At 41.4% G+C, this 27837-nt stretch overlaps 1 protein-coding gene across 2 annotated transcripts; it reads left to right on the top strand.

Moving 5' to 3' along the window:
* The first annotated feature begins 30 nt into the window (after positions 1-30).
* On the top strand, positions 31-27469 carry aebp1a (AE binding protein 1a). Of its 2 annotated transcripts, none has more exons than XM_033646680.2 (21): positions 31-680; positions 6821-7066; positions 7173-7226; positions 9773-9838; positions 10203-10274; positions 10487-10543; positions 10650-10709; positions 12723-12800; positions 13077-13186; positions 15730-15869; positions 16116-16200; positions 16287-16431; positions 17413-17492; positions 17584-17707; positions 18338-18534; positions 18768-18941; positions 19035-19160; positions 19252-19498; positions 23051-23190; positions 24589-24688; positions 26463-27469. In XM_033646680.2, exons 1-21 carry the CDS (start codon positions 434-436, stop codon positions 27020-27022), a joined length of 3108 nt encoding a protein of 1035 aa, XP_033502571.1. In that variant the 5' UTR covers positions 31-433; the 3' UTR covers positions 27023-27469. The 2 variants fall into 2 exon arrangements, with proteins under 2 accessions (XP_033502571.1, XP_033502570.1); XM_033646679.2 differs by having other exon boundaries at positions 32-680; positions 19032-19160.
* The last annotated feature ends 368 nt before the right edge of the window (positions 27470-27837 follow it).

Genomic DNA, 27837 nt, shown 5'->3' with positions numbered 1-27837 from the left:
GGGGAAAAGGGGGTGAAGGGCCATGAGGGAGAGATGTGACTGAGGAGTATGTGGGAGAGTATAGGAGGGAGGTGTGTGGCTCTGCTGCTGCTGCTGGAGAAAATCCACTCCAGACAGATGCATTTCCTCTGCTCCAGCACGACCGGGAGGCTGCTTTAAAACTTCCAGCCCACAACATTTTCTTCCTCTCTCCACGCTGACTCGCCACCAGAGAGGAGGAAGCTCTCTAGACCTCTGCAAGCTCATCCTTTTGTTCTCTGCATTTCTTTCATGTCTTATGAGACTTCCTGAGGACCTCAAGAGAAGCTGAATCTCTGCATCTGCGGGTCAGATGTTAGTTACTGTGCGTGTAAAGTTGTTTTTACAGCTAGTTTAAGATTCTGGAGTACTTCTGGTCTGTTTCATCCCAGTCTGCAGAGTTTTTACCGGAGGAATGAGGGCTGAGGTGCTGGTCGTCTGGGTTGGTTTGACATTGTGCTGCGCTCTGGTCTGCGCTCAAGAAGATGTGGAGGAGAACAAACTCTCCAGAGGTGGGATTCAGGTGAGGGAAACACGAGGACTGGTCAAGAACAGGAGAAAGGGGGAGGAGGGGGACGCTGAAATGTCAGATGAGCCGGCTGAAGTGGTGGAAGAGAAGACAAAACCAAAGAAGAAGAAATCACCTGAGGAAATTGAGGCAGGTAAGAAGGAGCTGATACAGACATAAAGTCTGCTCTTCAGATGATGTTAACTGGGTTGAATTTAAGCATCCAAGGGAATAAATGTGCAGATTTTCTTGACCTTTCCTGGCCTCTGCTCTGCAGCCAAGACACTGAGGATACACAGACAGGAAAGACTGCCATCAGTCTCTGAGGCAGGAAAACATTTGGTTTGAACTCTGTTATCTTGTGTCTCTGGCTCCAGCTTTCTGTCTGAACCCTTTGTCTCTAACTTCCACATGTTAAAGCCTTATGTGTTCCTCACATGATCCATAACAACAAAAGGAGTTGGGGGGTTTGTTTTGCTGAAAGTGATTCAGAGATGACGGGGCAGAACCTTGCAGTTGGTGGTCTGACATTTTCTTGGCAGCCTGACCACACCACTGTTAACATGACCTGCTCTGCTGTGCCAGGTCGAGAACACAACCATAAAAGTTTTAGAGGCTTGTTTTGTCCAGCAACATGATCAGAGAATGAGCTTTTACAGTGTCGAGTGGCGTCTGTGCCTCAATTATGTCTCAAGAAAAAGACACATCTGTGAGAAATACAAAGCCTGAGTAGCTGGAGAAATATTTCCACTACGATTTTCCATAAGTGAGCAGACAGGATTTATGAGACGGCCCACTTTCAGTAGCATCGATGCAAATGATGCTCTGAACTTTCCGCTGCATGAAGCAAAACCGCATGCCTTAGCAGCCAGAGCTTTTCATGTGTGGCTGATTTGAGTTACATAAAAGGCCATAATTAACTAAACCTGAGACCCAAAACAGTTTTTCATTTCTCTCAAAGCTTTGTTTATCCAGAGAAGGCTTTGCTGAGCATGCAATATCTTTATCAGCCCTGTTTCACAGTCAGATTTACAAATCTCCAACCCTAGAATTAAGGAATGAATGTTGTTATCTTGTGTTTACTCTGAGAAAATGTGCTGTATGCATGGCTGGAAAATGTGTAATTGGGTCTCTACACTCTGGACCCAAACCGAAAAGTTCCCATTAAATCTAGACTGCAGGCAGGAACTTTTTTGAAGGTCGGAGAAGCCCCTTTTTATTCTGTCTGCACTGCCAAAACTAAGACCTATCATAGGTCTTAAAAACGCCATTTTAAGCCCCTATTTCATAGTAGGTACTCTGCCAGCAAAAGAGGAACCTTTAGTGATATAAGTGTATGATGAGAACTCAAACACAGTCAATGGAGCACCGGTAACCACCATTTTAAGGGAAGAAAGTAAGACAACAAGGATAAATGGACCTACAGTGAACTCCAGGCTTTAATGAGCATGTATGCTACGGGGGAAATACAGCACAAGTTTGACTCGCCAAAGCGAAATAGGCATAGGCTGGCCTATATCCTATTTGTGGTGCGAATGCAAACTGAAAAACAGCCCTTGAATGTGTTCTCAGGGCAGCTCCCCAGTGAGAAGGTTCTCTGAGGGAGTCCCCAGAAGTGTTTGGTCCCAATACGCCTGATATGTTTGCCTGATATCAGACAGAATTGTCAGCTCGTTATACTCCATGTTGGTGAAGATTCTCAGTCATCCAGGTCATGGTAATCATAAGTGCTATATGGTAGGCGACTGGACTTGAGTTTCTTGAAGACGTGTCGCCTCTAATCCAAGAGGCTTCTTAAGTTCTAACGGACTGGTACGGAGTCACAGACTTTAAACTCTGTGTGGGTGTGAACCCTTACAGAGTCGTTGAGATCACGTGAGTCGTTGACCCACCATCATGTGTAACACATGATGGCACATTTTCATCTTCAGTCTGACAATGTGTCTACTTTAACTGGTTGCCGAGGGTAAGGGCGATTCAATTTTCTCTAACCAATCACTAGAAACCAACATGAATCTAGGAACATTTTACTACAAGTCCACAGTGATGCGTAGCCATGCCAACATATTGGTTTCATCAGGGTTTCAGGAGTGGAGCGGAATCAAGATAAAACCAACTATAATGTCAGGCAATACTGAGAAGACATGTCAATAAAGAACAGCCTTGATAGCAGCATTATCTTGTCTATAGTGCTTGGCATTCTGGTGCACAGCTTGGCAGCTCCATGGCGCTCATTGGATCAGTTGTTCTTCAAACAAGAAATGTCTTGTTCATGAAACAATGCCAGAGAAACCAGTCAACACAATGGACTAGGCAAATTCAAAGGTCTGGACCCAGGCAAGACTTTATGCCCAGAGCCCCAAAAACCAGCCAGTACTTCTTCAATCTCAGAACTCATCAGCTACCATCTTAAAGCCTCCAGGGGTGAGGGACATTATTTCGGGCTAAGCCAGTGTAACCAGCGGACACCAGGGCAAAGACTTCCTCTTCCACACACCCATCGTTTTGGTTAATCTCTATAAACAGATAACGGCATATAAATACACATACAGTACATGAAAAAAAGCTAATATAAAGCTAAGTCATTGTCAGACAGAGCCATTGGGTTCCAAGACTGCATTCCAGCCAATGCGTTCTGCCTCCCTACACGGACTGTTAACGTGCCGTTCAAACATAATGACTCATGATACTTGGATAATGGAAACCAGAAACTTCTGATAGCGAATTCTTGTCCTGTCACCTACGAGCTCTACATTCGTATACAGACATCCAGCATAGTGGCTCAGGAGGTAGAGGGGGCCATGGTAAATGGGAAATGGACTGCACTTGTTAAGCGCTTTTCTAACCTTTCAACTACTCAAAGCGCTTTTACACATCATGTCACATTCACCCATTCACACACACGGTCACACACTGGTGGCTGTGGCTACCATACATGGTGCCACCTGCTACTCAGTAACCATTCACACGCCCTCACACATCAATGCAACAGCCATTGAGAGCAATTTGGGGTTCAATATCTTGCCCAAGGATACTTTGACATGCAGACTGGAGGAGCAGGGGATTGACCGCCAATCTTCTGATTAGTGGACGACCCGCTGTACCTCTGAGCCAAAGTTGTCCCGACTAATTAGAGGATCAGCGGCTCAATCCCCAGGTCCTGCAGTCTACATGTCGAAGTACCCTTGAGCAAGATACTGAACCTCAAATTGCTTGCGATGGCTGTTCCATTGGTGCAAGAGTGTGTGTGAATGGCTACTGAGTACCAGGTGGCACCTTGTACAGTAGCCTCAGCCACCAGTGTGTGACTATGTGTGAATGTGACTCAGTAGTGTTTAAGTGCTTTGAGTGGTCAGAAGACTAGCAAGATTCTATACAGGTGCATGTCTATCTGCCATTTAACACAGATTCACTCGGGACTTTTAATTCTAAATTTTTATATACAAGAAAAATTGCACAGCCCACACCGGATCAATATCCTCTTTAGCATTTTGATATACTTACATGTACTTCTGACATATATTTATTCTGTTTTATTTGTTGGTCAGTTAGTCTGTCCACCACTTTGGTCCAAAATGAGATATCTCCACATATACTGAGTGTTTTGTGATAGAATTTTGTTGTTAAAGATTTTATCACAGAGTCGACTACAAGACATGCAGACTGTGCCTATTTGGTAATCCTGCGTTGCTTGTATTTTACCATCACATCATTTTGCAAAGAAAGCATTTGACATAAAACCATAATTGTGTCTGAGAAACCAAAACAGGAAAAGGTTTTGTGGACCTCAGCATATAATACACATGTTGTACAATGCTGTTTCTGTGTACAGTCACAGAAAGAAAAGGTGACTGACAGTAATGAAAGGTGGCTGCAGTACAGCGGGGGTGAGTAATGGGTTGGCAGAGAGGGACTGTTGTGTTTAAGGACCTGCGGAACATCAGGAAACATGTCTAGCAGAAGAAAACAAGCCGCCCTCTGTGTCTGCGTTGGAGTCTGATGATGGTTGCATAACAAAGGTGGATTAAAAACCCTGAAGCCCAACACTCTTTGAAGATCTCCCCCCTGTAATGTTCTACGTAGTTTAACATGAAAACAACTATTCTATACTTTTAAGTCCGTAAGAAGTTTCTCATCAGACAGTTGAGGAGGTGTAATGTGACGCTGAGGCTGATTGAAGGTTCTGAGATCGCCTCCATCCTTCTGTTAGTGTGTCTGTTAACCTCATAGATCTTCAGAGGTTGGAAACTAAAGGCTGGGTTTGAAGGATATTTACTTTGCACAAACAATACATGCTGGATTTTTTCTCAATGTTTGTGAACAAATGAATTTGATGAGTTAAGTGAACAATCAGCTCTTCATTTTCTCAAACAAGGCTTGATCTCGTGATTTCAAGTTCTGAACATGTGAACAAATCCTAATTAAAACTTGCAAACAGAACTAACCACTTCACTGTCTTGGCTGACACGCCTTTTCAGCGTCACGTGGAGGTCGGGTACGGTGTCTGTGGAGTGGCAGACCGGGGTGGCGGTTCCCATTTTTAAAAGAGGGGACCGGAGGGTGTGCTTCAATTACAGGGGTAACACACTGCTCAGCCTCCCAGGAAAGTTTGGTCCTGGGTGCTGGAAAGGCGACTCCAACCAACTGTCGAACCTTGGGGTTGGGAGTTGTTGCCCCAAGCGAGGGAGTTCAAGTATCTTGGGGTCTTGTTTGCTTATGCAGTGATGTGGGTGCTGTGCCGGACCATCGTGGTGAAGAGGGAGCTGAGCCAGAAGGCAAAGCTTTCGATTTACCGGTCCATCTACGTCCCAGCTCTCAACTATGGTCATGAGCTCTGGGTAATGACTGAAAGAATGAGGTCACAGATGAAGTGGCTGAAATGAGTTTCCTCCATGGGGTGGCTGGGCTCAGCCTTAGAGATAGGGTGACTGGAACCGCTGCTCCTTTGTGTCGAAAGGGGTCAGTTGAGGTGGTTCGGGCATCTTATCAGGATCCTCCTAGGCGCCTCCTGTTAGAGGTTTTTTGGGCACGTCCAACTGGTAGGAGGCCCCGGGGCAGACCCAGAACACGCTGGAGGGATTACCCATCTGATCTGGCGTGGGAACGCCTTGGGCTCCCCGAGGAGGAACTGGAAAGCATTGCTAGGAAGAGGACGTCTGGAATACTTTGCTCAGCCTGCGGTCCCTGTGACCTGCTTCGGATAAGTGGTTGAAAATAGATGGATGGGCTTTCTTTCAGAGAGTGAGATGGCAAGATCGACATCACCCTCATGTCTGTATTAAGTAGAGAGCTGTGACTGGAAGCAGGGAAAACAGTTAGCCTGGCTCTGTCCAAAGTTAAAGAATGTACCAAATTGCACCCTCAAAGCTCACTTATTAACATACAGAATCTTATTTATTTAACCATACATGAACAGAAAACAGGAACAATCTGTGTTTAATCTGGTTATAGAACTATTTCTTGGCGAACAACATCCAGGGGTAGCGACTGTGTGCAGCCTCTTGTTGAAGTCTTTGGTTGAAATTTGATGCTTAGAACAAAAACATACATTTTTGAGGGGGATTTTTTACAGATAAAAATGTATGCATGTGTTTGTGAAGTGCCGAGCATACAATTAGATAAATGAAACTTGGATTTGATATAGTTTTTGCTGTTGTTAAAAGTTGTTCAATTTGTTTGCTGTCCACTATGGAGGCAAGAGAGAAAAACTAAGCTTTCTTCACAAATTCAACATAACATGACATCACTAATTGCTTCACAAATGGTCCATTTGTGGGTGAAGTATTCCTTTAATCAAACTGATTTAATTTTTGTCATTCTCCCAGGAGGTAAAAACACTCCTCTCACTCCGCCATCAAATCAAACTCTGTCTGCTCTTATGTAACGACTCTGTTATGTCTGTACAGTACTGACTGTCAAAGGAACACCTGTGGAGATTATTAGGCCTTGGCAATGGTCTCCACTCTGAGTGCTTTCTTGTTTGGTGTCAGACCAAGACAAACCAATGAACTGGCCAAACTCTCCGTCAGAACCAGGTTCTGCTGCGTTTATGTGTTAGGGACGTCTGTCTGAGTTGTAACTTGTTTTATAGGTGCAGTGTGACGTTTGCTGCAAATGCGCCTGTACGAACATAAAAAGAAGAAAGACAGTAAAAGTTCATGTAGCAATGAAATGTTTAAAAAAGCTTCAAAGCAGCTTTATGTGCCATACTCTCTTTCAGAAATATATACACACATATTTTTCACTGGCTTCAAATAACTGGTTGTTTTTCTCTTTTGACTCATCTCTCTGAAGCCAGAGCAAAGAAAGCAGCTGAGAAAGAAGCCAAAGCAAAGAAGCAGAAAGCCCCAAAACCCACTAAAAAGCCCAAAGCCCCAAAACCCACCAAAAAACCCAAAGCACCAAAACCCACAAAGAAGCCAAAGGCGCCCAAAGCCACCAAGAAACCGAAGGTGATGACCACAGTGCGGCCGGATACCAAGAATCCCTCTCTGGACGAGGAGGAGGAGAGACTGCTGATTGAACTGGGCTGGGGCACACGTATGTACACAACATTATACTCATGGTTGCAACTTCTCTGTCTGTGTTTGGTCTGATGGGATGGTGGGATTACAGACCTTTTAACTCTGTAACTTGATCTTTGCAGTGATTCGACCTGCGACCCCAAAGGGATGGGAGGAGCCTGTCGAGCCGGGCCTGGGTGAGACTTTTCAACGGTCACTGAACCAGTTTTACTGCTCACTTAAAATATAAAGCTTTAGTCATAAAAGTTAGACGAGAGCAGAAACTTTATCACGGTTAAAACTCTAACGACATGTTTCCATCAAACAAACAAATATTCCTAATATTCCTGAGATTCAAAGGGACTAAGTCATTTACTCAAGTACTCTATTGAAGTACAAGTCGAGGTCATTTTAACTTACTAAAGCATTCTCATTTTAAGCTACTTTATACTTCTACGACACTACATTTATTTGATAGCTTAAGTTATTTGCAGATTTAGATTTATAATACAAAATATAATCATAGAGAAATTATGATGTATTATTATAGATTAAAATAAAACTAACTGATCCTCGGGGACATTCACAAGCTACCTAGCGGTATAGAAATTCATTAAAATGAGCACCACCTTCATCAGCTGCAACATTAAAGTGATGACCATATTAAAGGGATAGTTTGGATTTTTTTTTTTGAAGTGGGGTTGCATAGTCAGTAGCCCCTTTTACACTGCCAGATTTTCGGCGAATGTTGGGCCGTTTTGCCGACAAGCTGTGAGCATTTAGACACACAGAGGCAGATTGGCGAGTTGATCCGAAGTGTCCAATTTTCCGCCTTGTAGGGTAGTCGGAGCCCATTTAGTTTAAACAGACTGAGGCAACCTTCCGCAACGAGAGGGGCTGTTACACGTGCGACCCACTGGCGGTGGATAAACAGGGAACAGCTGAAAGCAGGAATGAGCAGCTAGTAGCAAGAGGGAAACACAAATCTGACAGACACTGTAAAGATGAGCAACTGGGGAGACAAGGAATTGCACGCCCTCCTTGTCCTCGCAAACGAAGAGGCCATTAACCGTCAAATGACGGGGACGGTGAAGAACGGGTAGACTTACGAGAGAATCGTTAAAGGACTGACCAGCCGCGGCTTCCCTCCCACGTCACTGTTTACGTCACACGCTGAGCTACACGTTTTGTTACTTGCTCACGCCCCCCATTGCCCCAAAAAAGGCGCATTCTGTATAAACAAAAGTAGGCAGGCGGCATTTTGCTGCACTCCCCGATTTTGCTTTTATACTGCCAATGCTGAAAAAAGACGGATTGGGCTTTCCTGCAAATTTGCACAATTCCTGTTTAAAAAGGGCTAGTGTATTACATACAGTAGATGTCAGTCAGCACGCCCCCAGTTTGGAGAAGCAGGCATAGGACCACATGAAAGCTTAGCAATTTACTGCTGTGGACGGGGGCAGCAGCAAAATGTGTTTTAACCACCTAAAAAAAATATCTGTATCAGTTCAAGTGTATGCTATATTTAGATTTTTTTTCACTGCTTTTCTTGCTGTCAGACAGAGATTTTCAACAGTAAACTTAAGCTGTAACTATGCTCTCCTCAAAGCCAGACTCCATTGAGAAAAACAATAATTTAAAATTGCAGAACACAGAAGCTGCTGGCCTACTGCTGCCTCAATTAGTTAGTTTGTTTGTGTTACTGTGTGACTTTGGTGTTTTAAAGCAGCAGAACCCTCAGCTTGAAGAGAGACAGAGCAGGGTCCCCTTACCACATATATAGAATTGAGTTGCATATCTAACTTTTCCTACAATAACATATAGGGCAGCCAGAAGAGCAATGAATACATACACCTTTATATGGTGCATACCAACTAAGCTATTAGAATAATAATTACTGACAGATTAATATATTTAACCTAACAGTAAACCTGTCACCGTACTGTAAATAAAATGGGTTGGATTTTTCAGACATATTTTAATCTTAAAAAAACAAAAAGAAAGAAAGAAATTATCAAACAATAATTTGACAGCTACCCAGCAGTAACTCTGAGGACCCCCAATTGGGACTGTCAATGCCCTGTTGAAGACCCATGTTTTAAAGGGTTAGTTCGGATTCACCAAAATCACACAACACAAACAAATTAATGGATCGAGGCAGCGGTAGACCAGCAGCTCCCGAGTTCTGCAAGCTAGAATGACTGTTATTGTCAATGAAGTCTGGTGGCTTTGAAGATAGCTTAGACTGGGAGCTAAAGCTGTTTACGACTTCCAAGGTAAAGAGGTGAAAATATTTTAAATATAGCATAGACCTAAATTGATATTGATTTTTTTAGGTGGCTTAAATATGTTTTGCAGCTGCCGCCATACTCCAGCCTGCTTCTCCAAACTGGGGGCATGCTGACTGACATCTACTGTAGCTAGAACACTGACCATGGATAAAAACCTCATAAACCCCCTATTCAAAAAATCTGAACTATCCCTTTAATGCGTCAATGATTACAATCCAAAGATATACTGTAACATGTATTTCTTAAAATGGGCTATTCTGCCTAATGAGCACTTTTGGTACTGTATGTATATTTTGATGCTAAAACATTTGTACTTTTACTTAAATATTTCTTTGAAGCAGGACTTTCAGGACATTCTCTTACCAAATTGCACATATGCAAATGGTGTCATCCTTACATAGATTTCAGTGAAAGCTATAAAACTAACAACTTCCTTGTCTCTTTTTATGCAGTAAAGAAGCCAACACCTCCAACAAAAACCCGCAGTGAGCTCGACGCCGACTACTGGGATGCCGGACGTATGTTTTTTTCATCAACATGCACTCATTCAGAGCCAAAAGTTTTATGAAGCCTTTTATGACGAAGCTTAAAGGGTTCCAGTGGTTTAGTAAGGCTGTGACATTTTATATAGAGAAGAACATGGAGGAACATGTTTAGTATTTAGATGTTTTCAACGGGCAAATAAAGAGACAGTCTACTGGGTAAAGACTATAATTTTGAAGGAGGGAATGCACAGTAGAATCTTTTTTTTCCTGCAGCTTTATTTCCCCTGTAATGACAGTGGACTTCTGTGGTGATAAATGTGCTGCTGTGGAGTTTCTTGTTTGTTTGATGGGAGAGGTATTGCTGAAAAATGATTATAATACAGTATTTGCTGTGCAGGTGATATCAGGCCTGGTGGATACCCTGATAACAAGAAAGCCACGACTACTGAGGTCATCATGTATATACCAGGTATTTTTTAATTCTTTGTATATGACGAGTTAAGAGATTAAAGTTTGTAAAAACGCGTATGATGAATTTTGGTTTCATGTAAAGAGTCTCACAATTGTTTATTTATTTCAGATACTTTTTGTTTGCTTATGTGTACCTATATCTTCACATACTTTGAGGGGTCATCATGGATTAAAGAAAAGTCTGTAATCATGTATGTGCTTCTGTTTCAGAGGAAACCACCGCCCCATATATCGGCCCCTGGTATGAAGAGTATGATTACGCCGACTGTACGTCCATCGTTATAATAACTTCCCATCAATAACTTAATATGCTGCAGTTCTTGGTCGTAGCAGTGTGATGAGTTGTTCTGTGTCTCTGATTCTGTCTTTACAGTGGCTGCTAAGAAACAAGAAGAAGAGGAGGAGAGAGCCCGAAAAGAAAAGGCTGAAAAAGGTTTTTAATTTAAACTTTTACGGGAAGTTGTGTGGATTAATCCACTGCTGAAAATAGCCCTCAACAAATGCTACAAATTCTAAAACATAAACGCGTCACACAAGATTCAAGATGGCACCCAAGATTAGTGTCACCAATACAGTATCTGGCCAATTTCTCCCTTTCTGTTCTTGTTTTGATGTTGAGTAATGGCCCAAAGTGTTTTTATTATGATATATTTTTCATTATGATGTCAGAGTGAAGTTGACCTTTGACCTTTCGGATATAAAATGTCATATCCTCACCATTTTCTTCTATTATAGATAGGTGTGAAATTTTGTCATAATTAGTGTATGAATTCTTGAGTTACGGCCAAGGTCACAGTAATCTTGACTTTTGACTACCAAAATCTAATCAGTTCATTGTTGAGTCCAAGTTGATGTTTGTGCCAAATCCGAAGAAATTCCCCAAAAGTATTCCTGAGATATCGCATTCATGAAAATGAAACAGATGCAGGATCACACTGTCCTTGACCTGTGGCCACCAAAATCTAATCAGTTCATTGTTGGGTCCAAGTTGATGTTTGTGCCAAATTTGAAGAAATATTGCATTCATGGGAATGAAACAGACACTGGGTCACAGTGACTTTGACCTTTGACTATTAAAATCCAATCCGTTCATCTTTGAGTACAAGTGGAGTTTGTGCCAAATTTGAAGAAATTCCCTACAGATCCCTTGAGATATTGCGTTCATCAGACTGACGGACAGACAACCAGAAAACATGATGCCTCCTGCCATAGCTATTGCCGGTGTGGCGGCATAAAAATAATCCTATAAACAAGTTCTGTCTGTGAGTGCAAAGCTGGAAAAGGTCACAGACACCTTTGACCTTGGACCACCAAAATCAAAATTAGTTCATTATCGAGTCCAAGTGGATATTTGTGCTAAATTTGAAGAAATTCCCTCAAGACATTCTTGAGATATCGCGTTCACAAGAATGAGATGGATCAGGTCACAGATACCTTGACCTTTGACCACCAAAATCCAAGTGGACGTTTGTGCCAAATTTAAGGAAATTCCCTCGAGGCCTTCATTAGATATCGTGTTCTCGAGAATGAGACAGACACATGGTCACACTGACCTTTGACCCCCCAGATCTAATCAGTTTATCCTTGAGTCCAAGTGGACATTTGTTTCAAATCTGAGGAATACCCTCAAGGCCTTCATGAGATATGGCGTTAATGATAGCGAGGCAGACCAGGTCACAGTGACCTTTAAACACTGAATTCTAATCAGTTCGTCCATCACTCCAGGTGGATGTTTGTGCCAAATTTGAAAAAAAAAACAAACTCTGAAGGCATTCCTGAGATATTGCATTCACAAGAATGCGACGAATGAATAAATAGATGGACAAACCAAAACATATTGCCCCTGGCTAAGGCTATCGCCGAGGCAGAGACATAAAAATGAAACTATATATTTGTGTTTTTAAAGATTCACGTCATAGGAACCAATGGGCGAGTTTGCTGACGATATGAAAATTATAAACCAGAGTTATTTTTATTCCAAATTCTTCAGTGGTTTGTTATTATTGGGAATGATAAGGAAAATAGAGAGGGATAAAATAGAGGGGCAAGGACGGATTTCTAACGGCTGCTTTGTTGTGGACTGTTATGTAAACCTCTGAGACCAGCTGTCTGATGTTATGATGATATCAAGAGGCAGGAGGGAGGCGGCTGAAAAGATCAGTTTGATAACTGCGTCTCAGTCTTACACACCATTTTGGTATTTCCTGTAAAATCAAATAAAACAGTTACAAAACTCCACTTTAAAGTCCAGAGTGTTCGCCAAGAACAGCGCTGAAGGTATTAGCTCACACAGGCTGGACTGACCCATATTTTGGACAGGAAACATGAGGAATGTATGAGTGGAAATGAAGGTGCACTGTACAAGCACATATGGAAATATTTTGTGTGTGGCTGGAGAGTGAATACATGTTTTGACACATGTTGTTTTCTCATTACGCCTCTGAAGCTGAGCGGCTGAGGAAGAAGTGGGAGGAGGAGGAAGAGGAGAGACTGAGGCAGATCGCAATACCTGTTGAACCTAAAAGTAAGAGAACTGCTGAAGTTGTTTCTCAGTTTTTAAATTCTGAAATTAAAGACTGTCTCACCATGGTGCAGTTGTAAATCCACTGAGCCTTTTGTTTAACGAGTACTTTGTCTTTAACAACATGTTTTACTGCGACACATTAAACAGAAAAAAGCTCCTGTCAGACTTGTTAGCGGCCGCTCTGCTGCCTCAAGAATGAAGCCAGCGAGTGTTTTGAATCAGAGTGTTTTTCTGGAACGTTAAACAAATCCTGTTTGTGTTTGCCTTTGCACTCAGAGTGTCCTCCTCTGGGCCTGGAGTCTCACCGGGTGGAGGACGACCAGCTGCTGGCTTCCTCTCAGTCTCACCACGGCTTCACGGCTCAGAGGGGACGACTCAACATGCAGGTAGACGTCCAACACAACTACTAAGAACTACTTTACTGGGAAAATGGGGTGTCTACTCTCAAAGCAGTTATGTATGGAATGCCATTTAAGTCAATATTAAATAAATAAATACATAAATAATATAATTGCCTGTGAAATAAATTCAAGAATGCATAACTATGAATATATAAATGAGTCAGTATATTTCAAAAAATAATTATCATTAATCATAGCTTTATACCATAAATCCACTTTTATGAATTTCATGGGACTTTTATTTAATAGTTTTACATTTATTTATCTTAGGGGACTTTATTTCACCGTTTTACATTTTTTTTATTTTAAGGGAATATTATTTCAGATTTCCAAATGTACTTCTTACTTCTAGAGACTTTTATTTCATAGTTCTACTTTTTATTTTAATTTCAGGGGACTTTTATTTCAGAATTCCAAATGTATTTATTTTAGGGGACTTTTATTTTATTATTTCACATTTATTTATTTTAGGGGACTTTTATTATTTCATATTTATTTAATTTAGGGGAATTTAATTTCATATACAAATTTTTTCTATTTTAGGGCATTTTTATTTCACAAGTTCACGTTTATTTATTTATTGATCCTGTCTTTTATTACACAATTATACATTTATTTATCTTAGGGGACTTTATTTCATCATTTTACATTTTTTTATTTTAAGGGAATATTATTTCAGATTTCCAAATGTACTTCTTACTTCTAGAGACTTTTATTTCATAGTTCTACTTTTTTTTTTTTTAATTTCAGGGGACTTTAATTTCATATTCTAAATGTTTCTATTTTAGGGCACTTGTATTTCACTATGTCACATTTATTCATTTATTTATCCTGTCTTTTATTACACAATTATACATTTATTTATTTTAGGGGACATTAATTTCATATTCTAAATTTTTCTATTTTAGGGCACTTTTATTTCACTATTTCACATTTATTCATTTATTTATCCTGTCTTTTATTACACAATTATACATTTATTTATTTTAGGGGAATTTTATTTAATAATTTTACATTTATTTATCTTAGGGGACTTTATTTATTATTTTACTTTTTTTTTAATTTTAAGGGAATATTATTTCAGATTTCCAAATGTACTTCTTACTTCTAGAGACTTTTATTTCATAGTTCTACTTTTTTTTTCTAAATTTCAGGGGACTTTTATTTCAGTATTCCACATGTATTTATTATAGGGGACTTTTATTTTATTATTTCACATTTATTTATTTTAGGGGACTTTTATTTTATTATTTCACATTTATTTATTATAGGGGACTTTTATTATTTCACATTTTTCTATTTTAGGGCACTTGTATTTCACTATTTCACATTTATTTATTGATCCTGTCTTTTATTACACAATTATACATTTATTTATTTTAGGGGACTTTATTTCATCATTTTACTTTTTTTTATTTTTAGGGAATATTATTTCAGATTTCCAAATGTATTCCAGGAGACTTTTATTCTGTTCTGTTGTCAGACCACAAATGAGACAAGAATGAGCTGGTGTTGTTTGGGTGTTAATCTGTGAGATGACCACACCCCATTCATTTGAAAATAAGAAACAGAAATTAAAAAATAAACGTGGAATTATGAAATAAAAGACCCCTAAAATAAACATAGTGCTTTTAAAAAAATGTTCAGTTTTAAAATAAAAACATACAAACATTCATTTATTAATTGAATTGTATTGACTCATTAATATTTACATTTCTTTATATATACAGTCAGGTCCATAATTATTTGGACAATGATACACTTGTCATCATTTTGGCTCTGTACACCACCACAGTGGGTTTTAAATGAAACAATGAATACCTGCTTAAAGTGCAGACTCTCAGCTTTCATTTAAGGCTTTTTTCAAAAATGTAGTATGAACCGTGTAGGAATTACAGCCATTTCTTCACACAGTCCCCCAACTTTAAGGGCTCATAAGTATTTGGACAAACTAACATAATCATCAATTAAACAGTCAGTTTTAATACTTGGTTGCAAATCCTTTACAGTCAATGACTGCCTGAAGTGTTGGACACATAGACATCATCAGATGCTGGGTTTCTTCCCTGGTGATGCTCTGCCAGCCCTTTACTGCAGCCGTCTGCACTTCCTGCTTGTGTTTTGGGTGTTTTGCCCTCAGTTTTGGCTTCAGCAAGAGAAATGCATGCTCAGTTGGATTCAGGTCAGATGATATGACTTGGCCATTGCAGAACATTCCACTTCTTTGCCTTAAAAATGTCTTTGGTTGCTTTTGCAGTATGCTTCAGGTCAATGTCCATCTGCACTGTGAAGCATCGTCCAATGAGTTTTGAAGCATTTGGTTGAATCTGAGCAGATAATGTAGCCCCAAACACTTCAGCTTCAGCTCATTTATGTATTGCAGGATTGATTCCATAGGCATATTTATATATTTTTTAGGTATTTTTTATATTTATTGATATAATATTGAAATAAATGGCATTCCATAATTATCTGATGAAGAGTTTGGATGAAAAACTGGGCCTAAGAAATGTTGTGTTTGGATGCAGGGCACTGATGATGAGGAGGATCTGTACGGCGGTGCGTGGTGCGCAGAGCCAGAGGAGACTAACCACTGGTTTGAGGTGGATGCCCGGCGAGAGGTGGAGTTCACTGGGGTCATCACTCAGGGAAGAAACTCGGAGCAAATGTGAGTCTAAACTCCACCTCAGAACATGCACGTATTGATGTTACTGTGATTTATTGTCTTAGCATTTTCTGTATGTGAGTATCATTGGACTGTGGACGCCAATTACTGCAGGAAAACAGAGATAATAGATGAAATACTTTCTTATAATTTTGACATCCCATATTTTTATTTTTCTTCTCCTGGCAGAAATGAGCTTCCATACAGATTAGTACAAATACAAACTTATAAATCTAATTTTCTTTCCAGGGAGGATTTTGTGTCGTCCTACTACGTGGCCTTCAGTAACGACAGCCGTGATTGGACTACACTGCACGACAGCTACGCTGAATGGGTGAGTGGAAATGAAATTAAAATATACAAATGAAGTGATAGCTGATCTTCAACGGAAAGACTTACATGTGTGATCCTCTCCTGCAGTTGTTCTACGGGAACGTGGACAGGGACACGCCGGTGATGAATCAGTTTGCTGCGCCCATGGTGGCACGCTACATCCGCATCCTGCCTCAGAGCTGGAACGGCAGCTTGTGTCTCAGAGCTGAGATCCTGGCCTGTCAACTACCCAGTCAGTATCACACACAGCAACATCACAACACCACTTGACTGCTGTCTCAGGAGTAAACATCTCTTTAAGCTGCTGGGAATCTGAGTTTTAAGTGTTTCACAAGCTTTTCAAAGGTTTCATGACCTCATGAGTCACTGAGTTTTCTCATTCCTTACAGGAATATGTCATCCTGTTCTGGAAGAAAAACAGTATTTCACAATATGAACTTCATAACCTCTGTGTTTAAACGTGTGTTACATTACTGAGTCACAGAAAACCTGCAAAGAGTTTCCACTATTTCCCAGTGGTAGAAAGAAACTAAGAACATTTACTCAGTTACTGTACTTAATACAGAGATGGAAACGTCAGCGGCCGGAGCTGGGCCAGTTTTTTTGGCCCAGTTCTGGTTCTTCATTCAACTAGAGTCGGGCAACCAGACCAAGCCCAACTTAATTCTTTCAGCATGCTGTGTTTAGACCGATGCTTGGACAGGTCATTTTTGATAACGCCCCAGTGACAGCAATGTCGACAGCCATAATTATGTCAGTTTATTTGGCCTGATTCTAGGACATCATTCATCCCGAGTCTTACGTAAGTCAGGCAACTGAATGCAGCCCAAGTTATTTCTTCCGGTGTGCCAAGTTTTGCCCGATGCTGGGCCAGGTCATGTTGGCTTCTAGGGAGGCACTATGTTGGGGTACTTCTACTTTACTTAAGTACTTTTATTTTCTGCTACTTAATACTTCTACTCCACTACATCAAATATAACATATACATATACTTGATACCACAAATTATTTTGCAAATTAGCATTAAGCACAACTAACTAACAGGTTGGGTTGGATGAACTGTTGCCAGAGTCGACAACGCAGTATGGATAATTTTACCTTCCAAACTATAAACTGTCCATGTGAACGCCCGTAAAAAGCCTTTTTTTATTTTCTTTAGCAGTAAAAATCTTCTCAGCAGCAGAAATTTTAGCCTACATGTTGTTTCTTTCAGGCAGCTACCAGAGTGAGAATGAGGTCAGCTCCTCCGACGACCTGGACTTCAGACACCACAACTACAAGGAGATGAGACAGGTCTGTTTTCAAGTCACATTAATCAAAAATAAAATGCCTTACTAACTGATAAATCTGCACAAACAATATCACAGATTTGAATCTCTTCCAGATGATGAAGGTGATAAACGAAGAGTGTCCCAACATCACCAGGATCTACAACATTGGTAAAAGCTCTCAGGGCCTGAAGATGTACGCCATGGAGATCTCTGACAACCCCGGAGAGCACGAGACAGGTATGAGACACAAATGCGTTCACCCCAAAATAAAAAATACAGATTTTTTTCTGTTACCTGTAGCGCTATAAATCAATCTAGATTGTTTTGGCATGAGCTGTTGAGTGTTGGAGACATTGGCCAAAGAGATGTCTGCCTCCTCTTCAGTATAATGACACTAGATGGTTCTCGACTTGTAGTGCCCAAAGCGCCAAAAAAAAAAAAATACATTTGAAAAACTCAGCAGCAATGTCTCTTTCCAGAAATCATGACCCAGTTACTCAAGATAATCCACAGACCTTGTTGTGATCAGATCATGTAAGAACTACTTTCCTTTTACCAAACCAAACTTATCAACCATATTACCACGCCGAAGGAAGCGTGCATCTACTCCTTACCTAGCATCACTGAGCTAGCTAACATTACAGCTGTTTACATCTCATGCTGTCATGAGCACAAGCCTCTTGTCCATGAGTAGATGCACACTTCCTTCTGTGCTTTAAGATGGTTGATGGGTGTAATTTGGTAGAAAGAAAATAGTTCCTACATGAAACTACTCACAACAAGGTCTGTGGGTAATCTTGAGTAAGCAGGGTATAAAGCCACCTATCTTGGTGTTAATAAAACTGGGTGCTGTCCTTTTGTCAATAGGTGAGCCTGAATTTCGGTACACGGCCGGTCTCCACGGTAACGAGGCACTAGGTCGAGAGCTTCTCCTCCTGCTGATGCAGTTTCTGTGCAAAGAGTACAATGACGAGAACCCCAGAGTGCGCCGCCTGGTGGACGGAGTGAGAATACACCTGGTGCCTTCACTCAACCCTGATGCTTACGAGCTGGCGTTTGAGATGGTACGATGAAACATACATTCACTGTTAGTGTAACTTCAGTGCCTTGGGGTGACACACTGGTAGCCTCAGTCAGTGTCGGACTCAGGCTGTCTGAGGGGCAGGGGCGGAATGTTTTCTAGTACGTAGGGCACGTTTCTTCCACTGGAAGGGCATCCAAGGAGTATTTATTTACTTCTGCTTAAGTGCACATATGTACTTTGAGACCTAATTTGGGCCTCCCTTTTGTCCTCCAGGGCTCCGAGATGGGGAACTGGGCTCTGGGCCACTGGACCGAAGAAGGTTACGACATTTTCCAGAACTTCCCAGACCTCAACAGCATCCTGTGGGGAGCTGAGGACAGAGGCTGGGTCCCTCGTATCGTGCCCAATCATCACATCCCACTCCCAGAAAACTTTCTCAATAGCTCTGTGAGTTTGTTCACAATGCCACCAAGGGCCACGTTGAATCTACACGATGTGCTGAAGCTCAAATGTTTTTCTGCTTCTTGCCTTATTTAGCAGCTTGGTACTGAGACAAAAGCCATCATTGCCTGGATGGAGCGCAACCCATTTGTTCTGGGAGCTAATTTGCAAGGAGGAGAAAAACTGGTCGCGTATCCTTTTGACATGCAGCGACCACCAATTTCTGTAAGTCAATTTTACATAGAAGAACTAAATAAACATACAGATCACCTCAGCAGCCATTTAATAACCCCATATCCCTTTGATGATGTCAAAGATGACCGACAGCCGGCGCTGGAGAGGTAACTCTGAGATGAACGAGGAGACGTGGGCTCGCATCCAGCGGCAGAATGAGGGATCTCTGAGGGAGACTCCTGATGACGCCATGTTCAGATGGTTGGCGATGTCTTACGCCCACAGTCATCTGACCATGACGGAGACTTACCGAGGCTCCTGCCATGGCGATGATGTCACCGCGGCACAGGGCATCATCAACAGAGCCAGCTGGAATCCAGTGGTGGGCAGTAAGTGCTGACACAGAGGGTATCATCTTTACCTCTGCTGGTATCCACGGACGGATTAATTTGTTTGGGGTCCTCATCAAGTACAGTTCACAAAGCAAACCAAGCTATGGATGGCAGCTTCATTATATCTTACTCTGAGATCAACCAACCAGTACTCCCACACAGGACATCTATGAACTGGTTTTCTTTGTCAGTTAAGGATCGAATGTACCCAAAACTGAACACAGACATGCAAGCAGTTCTGTTTATGTGACAGTTGGTGTCTGCATACATGAATGTGTATGCACATGTTCATCAGCGCATACAGATGAGGCAATTTACAGTACAGGCCAAAAGTTTGGACACACCTTCTCATTCAATGCGTTTTCTTTATTTTCATGACTATTTACATTGTAGATTCTCACTGAAGGCATCAAAACTATGAATGAACACATGTGGAGTTATGTACTTAACAAAAAAAGGTGGAATAACTGAAAACATGTTTTATATTCTAGTTTCTTCAAAATAGCCACCCTTTGCTCTGATTACTGCTTTGCACACTCTTGGCATTCTCTCCATGAGCTTCAAGAGGTAGTCACCTGAAATGGTTTTCCAACAGTCTTGAAGGAGTTCCCAGAGGTGTTTAGCACTTGTTGGCCCCTTTGCCTTCACTCTGCGGTCCAGCTCACCCCAAACCATCTCGATTGGGTTCAGGTCCGGTGACTGTGGAGGCCAGGTCATCTGCCGCATCACTCTCCTTCTTGGTCAAATAGCCCTTACACAGTCTGGAGGTGTGTTTGGGGTCATTGTCCTGTTGAAAAATAAATGATCGTCCAACTAAACGCAAACCGGATGGGATGGCATGTCGCTGCAGGATGCTGTGGTAGCCATGCTGGTTCAGTGTGCCTTCAATTTTGAATAAATCCCCAACAGTGTCACCAGCAAAACACCCCCACACCATCACACCTCCTCCTCCATGCTTCACAGTGGGAACCAGGCATGTGGAATCCATCCGTTCACCTTTTCTGCGTCTCACAAAGACACGGCGGTTGGAACCAAAGATCTCAAATTTGGACTCATCAGACCAAAGCACAGATTTCCACTGGTCTAATGTCCATTCCTTGTGTTTCTTGGCCCAAACAAATCTCTTCTGCTTGTTGCCTCTCCTTAGCAGTGGTTTCCTAGCAGCTATTTGACCATGAAGGCCTGATTCGCACAGTCTCCTCTTAACAGTTGTTCTAGAGATGGGTCTGCTGCTAGAACTCTGTGTGGCATTCATCTGGTCTCTGATCTGAGCTGCTGTTAACTTGCCATCTCTGAGGCTGGTGACTCGGATGAACTTATCCTCAGAAGCAGAGGTGACTCTTGGTCTTCCTTTCCTGGGTCGGTCCTCATGTGTGCCAGTTTCGTTGTAGCGCTTGATGGTTTTTGCGACTCCACTTGGGGACACATTTAAAGTTTTTGCAATTTTCTGGACTGACTGACCTTCATTTCTTAAAGTAATGATGGCCACTCGTTTTTCTTTACTTAGCTGATTGGTTCTTGCCATAATATGAATTTTAACAGTTGTCCAATAGGGCTGTCGGCTGTGTATTAACCTGACTTCTGCACAACACAACTGATGGTCCCAACCCCACTGATAAAGCAAGAAATTCCACTAATTAACCCTGATAAGGCACACCTGTGAAGTGGAAACCATTTCAGGTGACTACCTCTTGAAGCTCATGGAGAGAATGCCAAGAGTGTGCAAAGCAGTAATCAGAGCAAAGGGTGGCTATTTTGAAGAAACTAGAATATAAAACATGTTTTCAGTTATTTCACCTTTTTTTGTTAAGTACATAACTCCACATGTGTTCATTCATAGTTTTGATGCTTTCAGTGAGAATCTACAATGTAAATAGTCATGAAAATAAAGAAAACGCATTGAATGAGAAGGTGTGTCCAAACTTTTGGCCTGTACTGTATGTCACTCTAAATATAATTTGGGCTTTATCGTGATACACTACTATTTATGTACACCATGTGAGCCTTCTATTAACTAGAATAATTAGGGTTTAAAACTAGAGTTTAGGCCCCTCTACAAGACAAAGCTAGCCTGACATTGCCGGACCAAGTCGCAAATGTCACATAGTCTGGAACCGCTCCGTTTGTTTAAGATTTCCAAGCAGTGTTCTTGGCAGCTGTAGACCAAATTGCCTCTGGACACAACTGGATAGACCAACAACCAATCAGAGCAACGAAGCGTGACATAGCACTGAGCGACAAACAAATGTAAACAGACTACAGCATGCAGAGATGAGCTATGATGGTGTAGCTCCAATATGTCCATGAACAAGTGTTGCCATTTTTGCCAATAGAATTTAAAAACAGTACTTCAACAGAAAGTTCCACATCAACTGCAGCCATCTTGTTTCCCAAAATGCCTCAACAGCACTCCTCCTTACCAAGCTAGGTTTGTGCTCACCATAGTGTCCCCAGCTCAAGGGTGCACAAGCCAAAAATGACATCATTATGCATTTTGCGTAAAGCGCAAAGGCTCTACAAGTTGCCGGTCATCCTCTCGAACCCACTCCATATGAGATAAATGGTTGTGATTGGCTTAAAACAGGCCAGGACAGGTGAAAATCAGTCTGAACGGGAGGAAGTCCAGATGCATCTGCCTGAGCAAATCAAACAAGAGCTTGCAGAGTTGTCTGGTTCCCAGACTAAAACAAGGCCACAAGACTACATAATAATGAAGGACCAAGATATTGTGTTTAAGTGCTGCAATTTCCCAAAAGAAATGTGCAAATATTCAAACCACCAAAAAGCAACAAACAGACAGTAACTACAGAGGTTTTCTGGGGCAACTACCAGCTCTGCCCAGTTGGTAATCCAAACTTAATGGTATCCAAAGTGTATATAACCAGCTGCCAAGACTTGTGTTGCCAACTCAATCCAATGGAAATTAATGAAACATGAGACATTTGTGGGTCTCCAAAACTCAATAGCAAGACGTCTTTCCGTAAACTGTTTTCTGGCTACTCTGAATAAACCAAAAATCTCATAGTTCCTACCCTCAACAATAAAAATTTCCCAATTAGAAAGTGCACTTAGTAGAGTGCAGATCTCCGCCAGGCACACATGTTCCAGCTGCAACGTGGCTGCCAGAGCTGATCTCGTCCACTCTAGACAATACACGCATTGGAATTGTCCTTCCTGGCTGCCTTTCAGTCAAGATGGCAGCACAGATAACAAAACAAGAATTTGTTTTCATCTTGTATGCTGCCTATCGTTAATGGGTCATAACATATCAGGTACAGAATTAATCAGCAGATACACCAGTTCAAAATGTGACCAGACTTTTTTTATGGATGTCAGTTTTTGAGCCACAGCGAAGGCAGAAATGTGGCCTGTAAGTGACCAAGTAAGGCTTGATTTTAGCCAAGCTGATTGCCGAAAATGCTTGTCATCCTTAGAAACCACAGCATTGCTTTAGACATGTTGCTGTTGGGTGTGTCAAATGTATTGATGCACTAAAATACAATTTACCTCGCTTATCAAACCCTCCTCTGACACTTTCCTCTCTCACAGGTATGAATGACTTCAGCTACCTGCACACCAACTGCTTTGAGCTGTCCATCTTCCTGGGCTGTGACAAGTTTCCTCATGAGAGTGAGCTGCCTCTGGAGTGGGAGAACAACCGCGAGGCTCTGTTGTCCTTCATGGAACAAGTGAGAAATGAACTGATAAGTATAAGCTTAACCCAAAATCTTTTGAACATCAATTCAGGGCTCAGGAGGTAGAGCGGGTCGTTCTTCAATCACAAGGTAGCAGTTTGATCCATGGATCCCTCTGTCCACATGTCAAAGTTTCCTTGAGCAAGACAATGAACCTTGAGTTGCATGGCAGCTCCACATTGAATGAGAGGCAAATGTAAAGTGCTTTGTCTGGTAAGGTAGAGAGATGCTCTATATACTATTTGTTGTGGCAACAAATAAAACAGTTGTCACTGTGAGAATTTTCCAGAGTTGTATTATCCAGCCTCATAGTATCATAATCCTTAGTACAACGTTGTGGCATCTGATGAACCCTTAAACTCATGGATCTGTTACTAGAACCGGCTTTGCTGGTTTGCATTTCATTTCGATGTGGAAAGCCTATATACTAACATTCCACATTTAGGTGGTCTTCAGAGTTGTTGTCTTACCTTACGGTGTGTTTACCGTTTACCTCTGCTTCCCAAAGCGCAGCTGAAATCTCGTGAGAACAAGCAGCAGCAGCTGCAAGGCAGAACCGGACAGTAGCCTGAAAAGTTCATTCATTTATTTTATGAAAGATTTATAGAATAATGGCTGACTTTTTGCCAGACTTCAACTTTGTGGAGGAGGAATTTGATTTTGCAGAGTTTGATGGCCGCCCTTATTTATTTGAGCCAGAATACACTGACGAAGAGCTTCGTGAAATTGAAGAACGGAGGAGGAGAGAGAGAGAGGCACAACAGGTAGAGGACGAGAGAGGAGGAATGGCTGCTGCAAGGATTTAGCTCTGGAGATTGGTGGTGTAATGTTACCTGTGAATGCTGTGCCCCAGTGCCCACAGAAGAGGAATACCCCTGTTGCAAGGAATGGGACCGGTTGCAGCCTTAGCTAGATGGTAAACAACAAACATGGCACCACACAGGCGGTCTTTGTGGAAAAAAAGCTTGTTTACTGGACTAACTTTGCACTTGAAAGGATGCCTGTTCAATTACGTTTTAACAGGTCTGACGCTACGGCTGTATCTAGGCTAACGGCTAACATGCTAACTATTATTTCTATGTCACTAGTGACTTGAAACAAATTTAGGACGATAGGAGACAGGTTGAAATAAACCGAATTTCCCTTTAATGACACTGGCGTCATCTGGTGGAAGAAGCAGATCTGAACCAGAGACACAGTTTAATAAACTAAAAGCAATGCATAGACTGAACCAGTTCACACTGGATTGTTTTATTTTTCTACACACAAACCTAATTCGAAAGATAATCACATAAAATTCTATCAAGTCATTTCTACAGCTCTAAAGTTGTGTCCCACTGAAACAAAATAGATTGTATTGTGGTTGGAACTGATGTGCTGTTTCCTGTGCAGGTAAATCGAGGGATAAAGGGTGTCGTGAGAGACGTGGAGGGAAATCCACTGTCTAATGCCACCATATCTGTGGAGGGAATACGGCATGATGTCAGAACTGGTATGTATATATATGTATATATATATGAATTCTCTCTCAGCTCTCTGAGTTGGTCCTGGGACTAGACTGTCATTTCACTGCTGTGTGTGTGTTCATTCTTATGCTTATATTTTTCGATGTCTTTGTTTATCTATGTTTTTGTTTGCATTGTGTAATAAGCTATTAGGTGCCTAAATTTCCCTCTGGATGAAAAAGTATCTATCGTTTTAGTGCTATAAGACGGGAGTGGCTGTGGTTTATACCAGAAGTCATGTTAAATCGTTATCTTTTATCCTAATATTCAATGACAATGCATTAGCTGAAGCTAGACGTCTTATATGCATCATACTTGACTATTTTTTTGTGGCAATGTTGTATGTATCGTCCCTGTTAAATAAACATTAAATAAATAAATAAATTTATTGTGCCTTCAAAGCATTAAATTGATATAATAATAGCATGTAATTGACTCTGAAATATATTTAGGCATCCTCATATTTTACTTTTTACTTTAAATACAAATATATAAATGGTTCAGTATAGTTTAGTAAATGAATAAAAGGGTTTTTATTTATTTATTGATTATATTTTTAGGTGTTTCAAGGACTTATTTTATTTTTTTCAGGGGACTTTCATCTGCTAATGCCACATTTATTTCCCCATGTTTAAACAACCACAAAATACTTGGTAGGGTGTCGGTGGACACTAGGCTCATTAAGGCGTCCTTTACATATGAAAATAGATCCATCTGTTTCAATTATTGTAAATGTCACTGCCCTCATACGTCCATGCTTCCTTAATGACAGCATAGATACAGCCAATAGGTGGCACTAGAGGAGAAAGTCAAAAGTTTCAGACAACAACAAACGATGCAACGGTGAAGGAGGTCGTAATAACGTACCTTTTAACGAAGGCAGCAATGTAGATGGGGATGTTCTGTGAGGCCATTCTTATATATTGAGGCATGTTGACTGAGAAATTTTTTCACTAATCGTTCATTCCACCGTTTTTGAAATGTCTTCATCGTTTCCCATGGTTATGTCTTGCTTGAACTACGCTACACAGCCCCAACGACCCCCAGCGGTACTGCTACGTTTCGTCTTTACCCGTACGCTTTCAGAAAACGTCCACAAATACAAACGGAATCAACAGACAAAAGGCTCCATCCATCTATGAATATGCAACACTGAACATAAATGATCCAAAATTATATGAATTTCAAGAAACATAATGCACAGTCATTTCAAATCTTTTTCCTGAATGATAATGAGCAACTTTAGGTAGTATAAATATCTGTTTCCATTGCATTATTATTATTTTATTTTTTTTAAGATATTTTTTGGGCCATTTTGCCTTTAATGGACAGGACAGGTAAGCGTGAAGGGGGGTAGAGAGAGAGAGAGGGGATGACATGCAGCAAAGGGCCACAGGCTGGATTCGAACCCGGGCCGCTGCGGCAACAGTCTTGTACATGGGGCGCCTGCTCTACCACTAAGCCACCAACGCCCCTCCATCGCATTATTTGATCACCGCACAGAAGGAAGCGCACATCTACTCATGGCCGAGAGGGTCGTGCTCGTGACAGCATCAGATGTTAACATTAATGATGTCCTCCTCGGCTGAGCTGTAACATTAGCTAGCTCAGTGGTGCTAGGTTAGCTAGCAGTAGCTAACATATTCAGATTTGGGTACATCTCTAATGTTTATATTTCAGAAAACAATCATGGCTTTTTTGTTCAGTTTTTGCATGTTGAAACAATCTCAGGTCCTAACCATTAACCTCCTCCCATTCTAGCTTCGGGTGGTGACTATTGGCGGCTCTTGAATCCCGGAGAGTACAGGGTGACAGCCAAAGCTGACGGCTACACCCCTCAGACCAGACTATGCATGGTGGGCTACGACTCTGGAGCCACTTCCTGCAGCTTCACCTTAGCCAAATCCAACTGGGACCGCATCAAACAAATCATGGCGCTCAACGGGAAGAGGCCCATCCGACTGGTCCCCAAAGTGGTGAAAACAACTCCAGCCACCACTCCTGAGGTGACCACCGTCTACAATCACGCCAGAGCCCAGAGAGCGGAGCGACTCAGGCGGCTCAGGATCATGCGGTTACGCCGACTGCGTCAGCAGAGATTACGAGGCGGGCTCAATACCACTCCTACTACAACAACCACAACAACCACAACAACCACAACAACAACAGTCCCCACAACAACACCCGAAACAGAGAAAACCACCTCCTGGTACGACTCCTGGTTTCCAGTGGACAGTTGGATGACAGAGAACCCGTTCGACAGCGTCATCTTTGAGTCGGCGCCCACACAGGACTATCCCTTTGAGTTCACCATTGATTGATTACCACATTCTGTGACATCACCTCTATGTAAGACCTTACTAACCACTTCAGTTTGCTGCAACATCACAGCTTTAACAATCACACCACACAAAGGCTGTTAAATATTTAGACCTCAGAACGTCTTTGGGTAAAGATTGTGAGAAAAATAAATGTGACTTTAAAGGAACGTCCATGAGATAACTATGTTTTTGGAAGATTCTTCACAGAGAATTGATCTGAAATAGAAAGCTTCTGCCGAGCAGAGACGATACAGCACAACTTTAATTCAAAAAACAGTATACAGCATGGAGCAACACCAGCGGGATATGATTAGGTACCTCTCCATTAGAAATATATGTATATCTTTATGTTTCTTTAATGGCTTTACAGTGTGATTGCTGGCCTCAGTTAAACTGATTTAATGTACTGCTGAATGCATTTGATTAAAATGAAGTTATTTTCTAAAATATCTTAGTCTGTGTATTATTCAGTGGATCGCATATTGACTTAAAGCTCCAGTGTGGAGGGCTTAGGAGGACATATTGTCAGAAAAGGAATATTATATAGTCAGTATATTTTCTTTAATGAATAATCACCAGAAAATAACAATTGTTCAGCTTTTATAACCTTAGAATGAGCCATTAATATCCACATAGTGAGCAAGTCCTCGTCCATGGAGATCACCATGTTGCAACCGGGCCCCCAATTTTTCCCAGTGGCCACTCGCGGTACTGCAGCAGAAAAAATCCAAAAGCATTTTCCCCATAGACCGCCATTGTAAAAGACACGTCTGTAAAATTGTTGACAGGACACTTTGAACTGAAAACAAGGTGAA

The sequence above is a fragment of the Epinephelus lanceolatus genome, chromosome 19 (assembly GCF_041903045.1).
Source record: "Epinephelus lanceolatus isolate andai-2023 chromosome 19, ASM4190304v1, whole genome shotgun sequence".
In the NCBI taxonomy this organism is placed as follows: domain Eukaryota; kingdom Metazoa; phylum Chordata; class Actinopteri; order Perciformes; family Serranidae; genus Epinephelus; species Epinephelus lanceolatus.
This window is presented reverse-complemented; position numbering and strand designations above follow the sequence as displayed.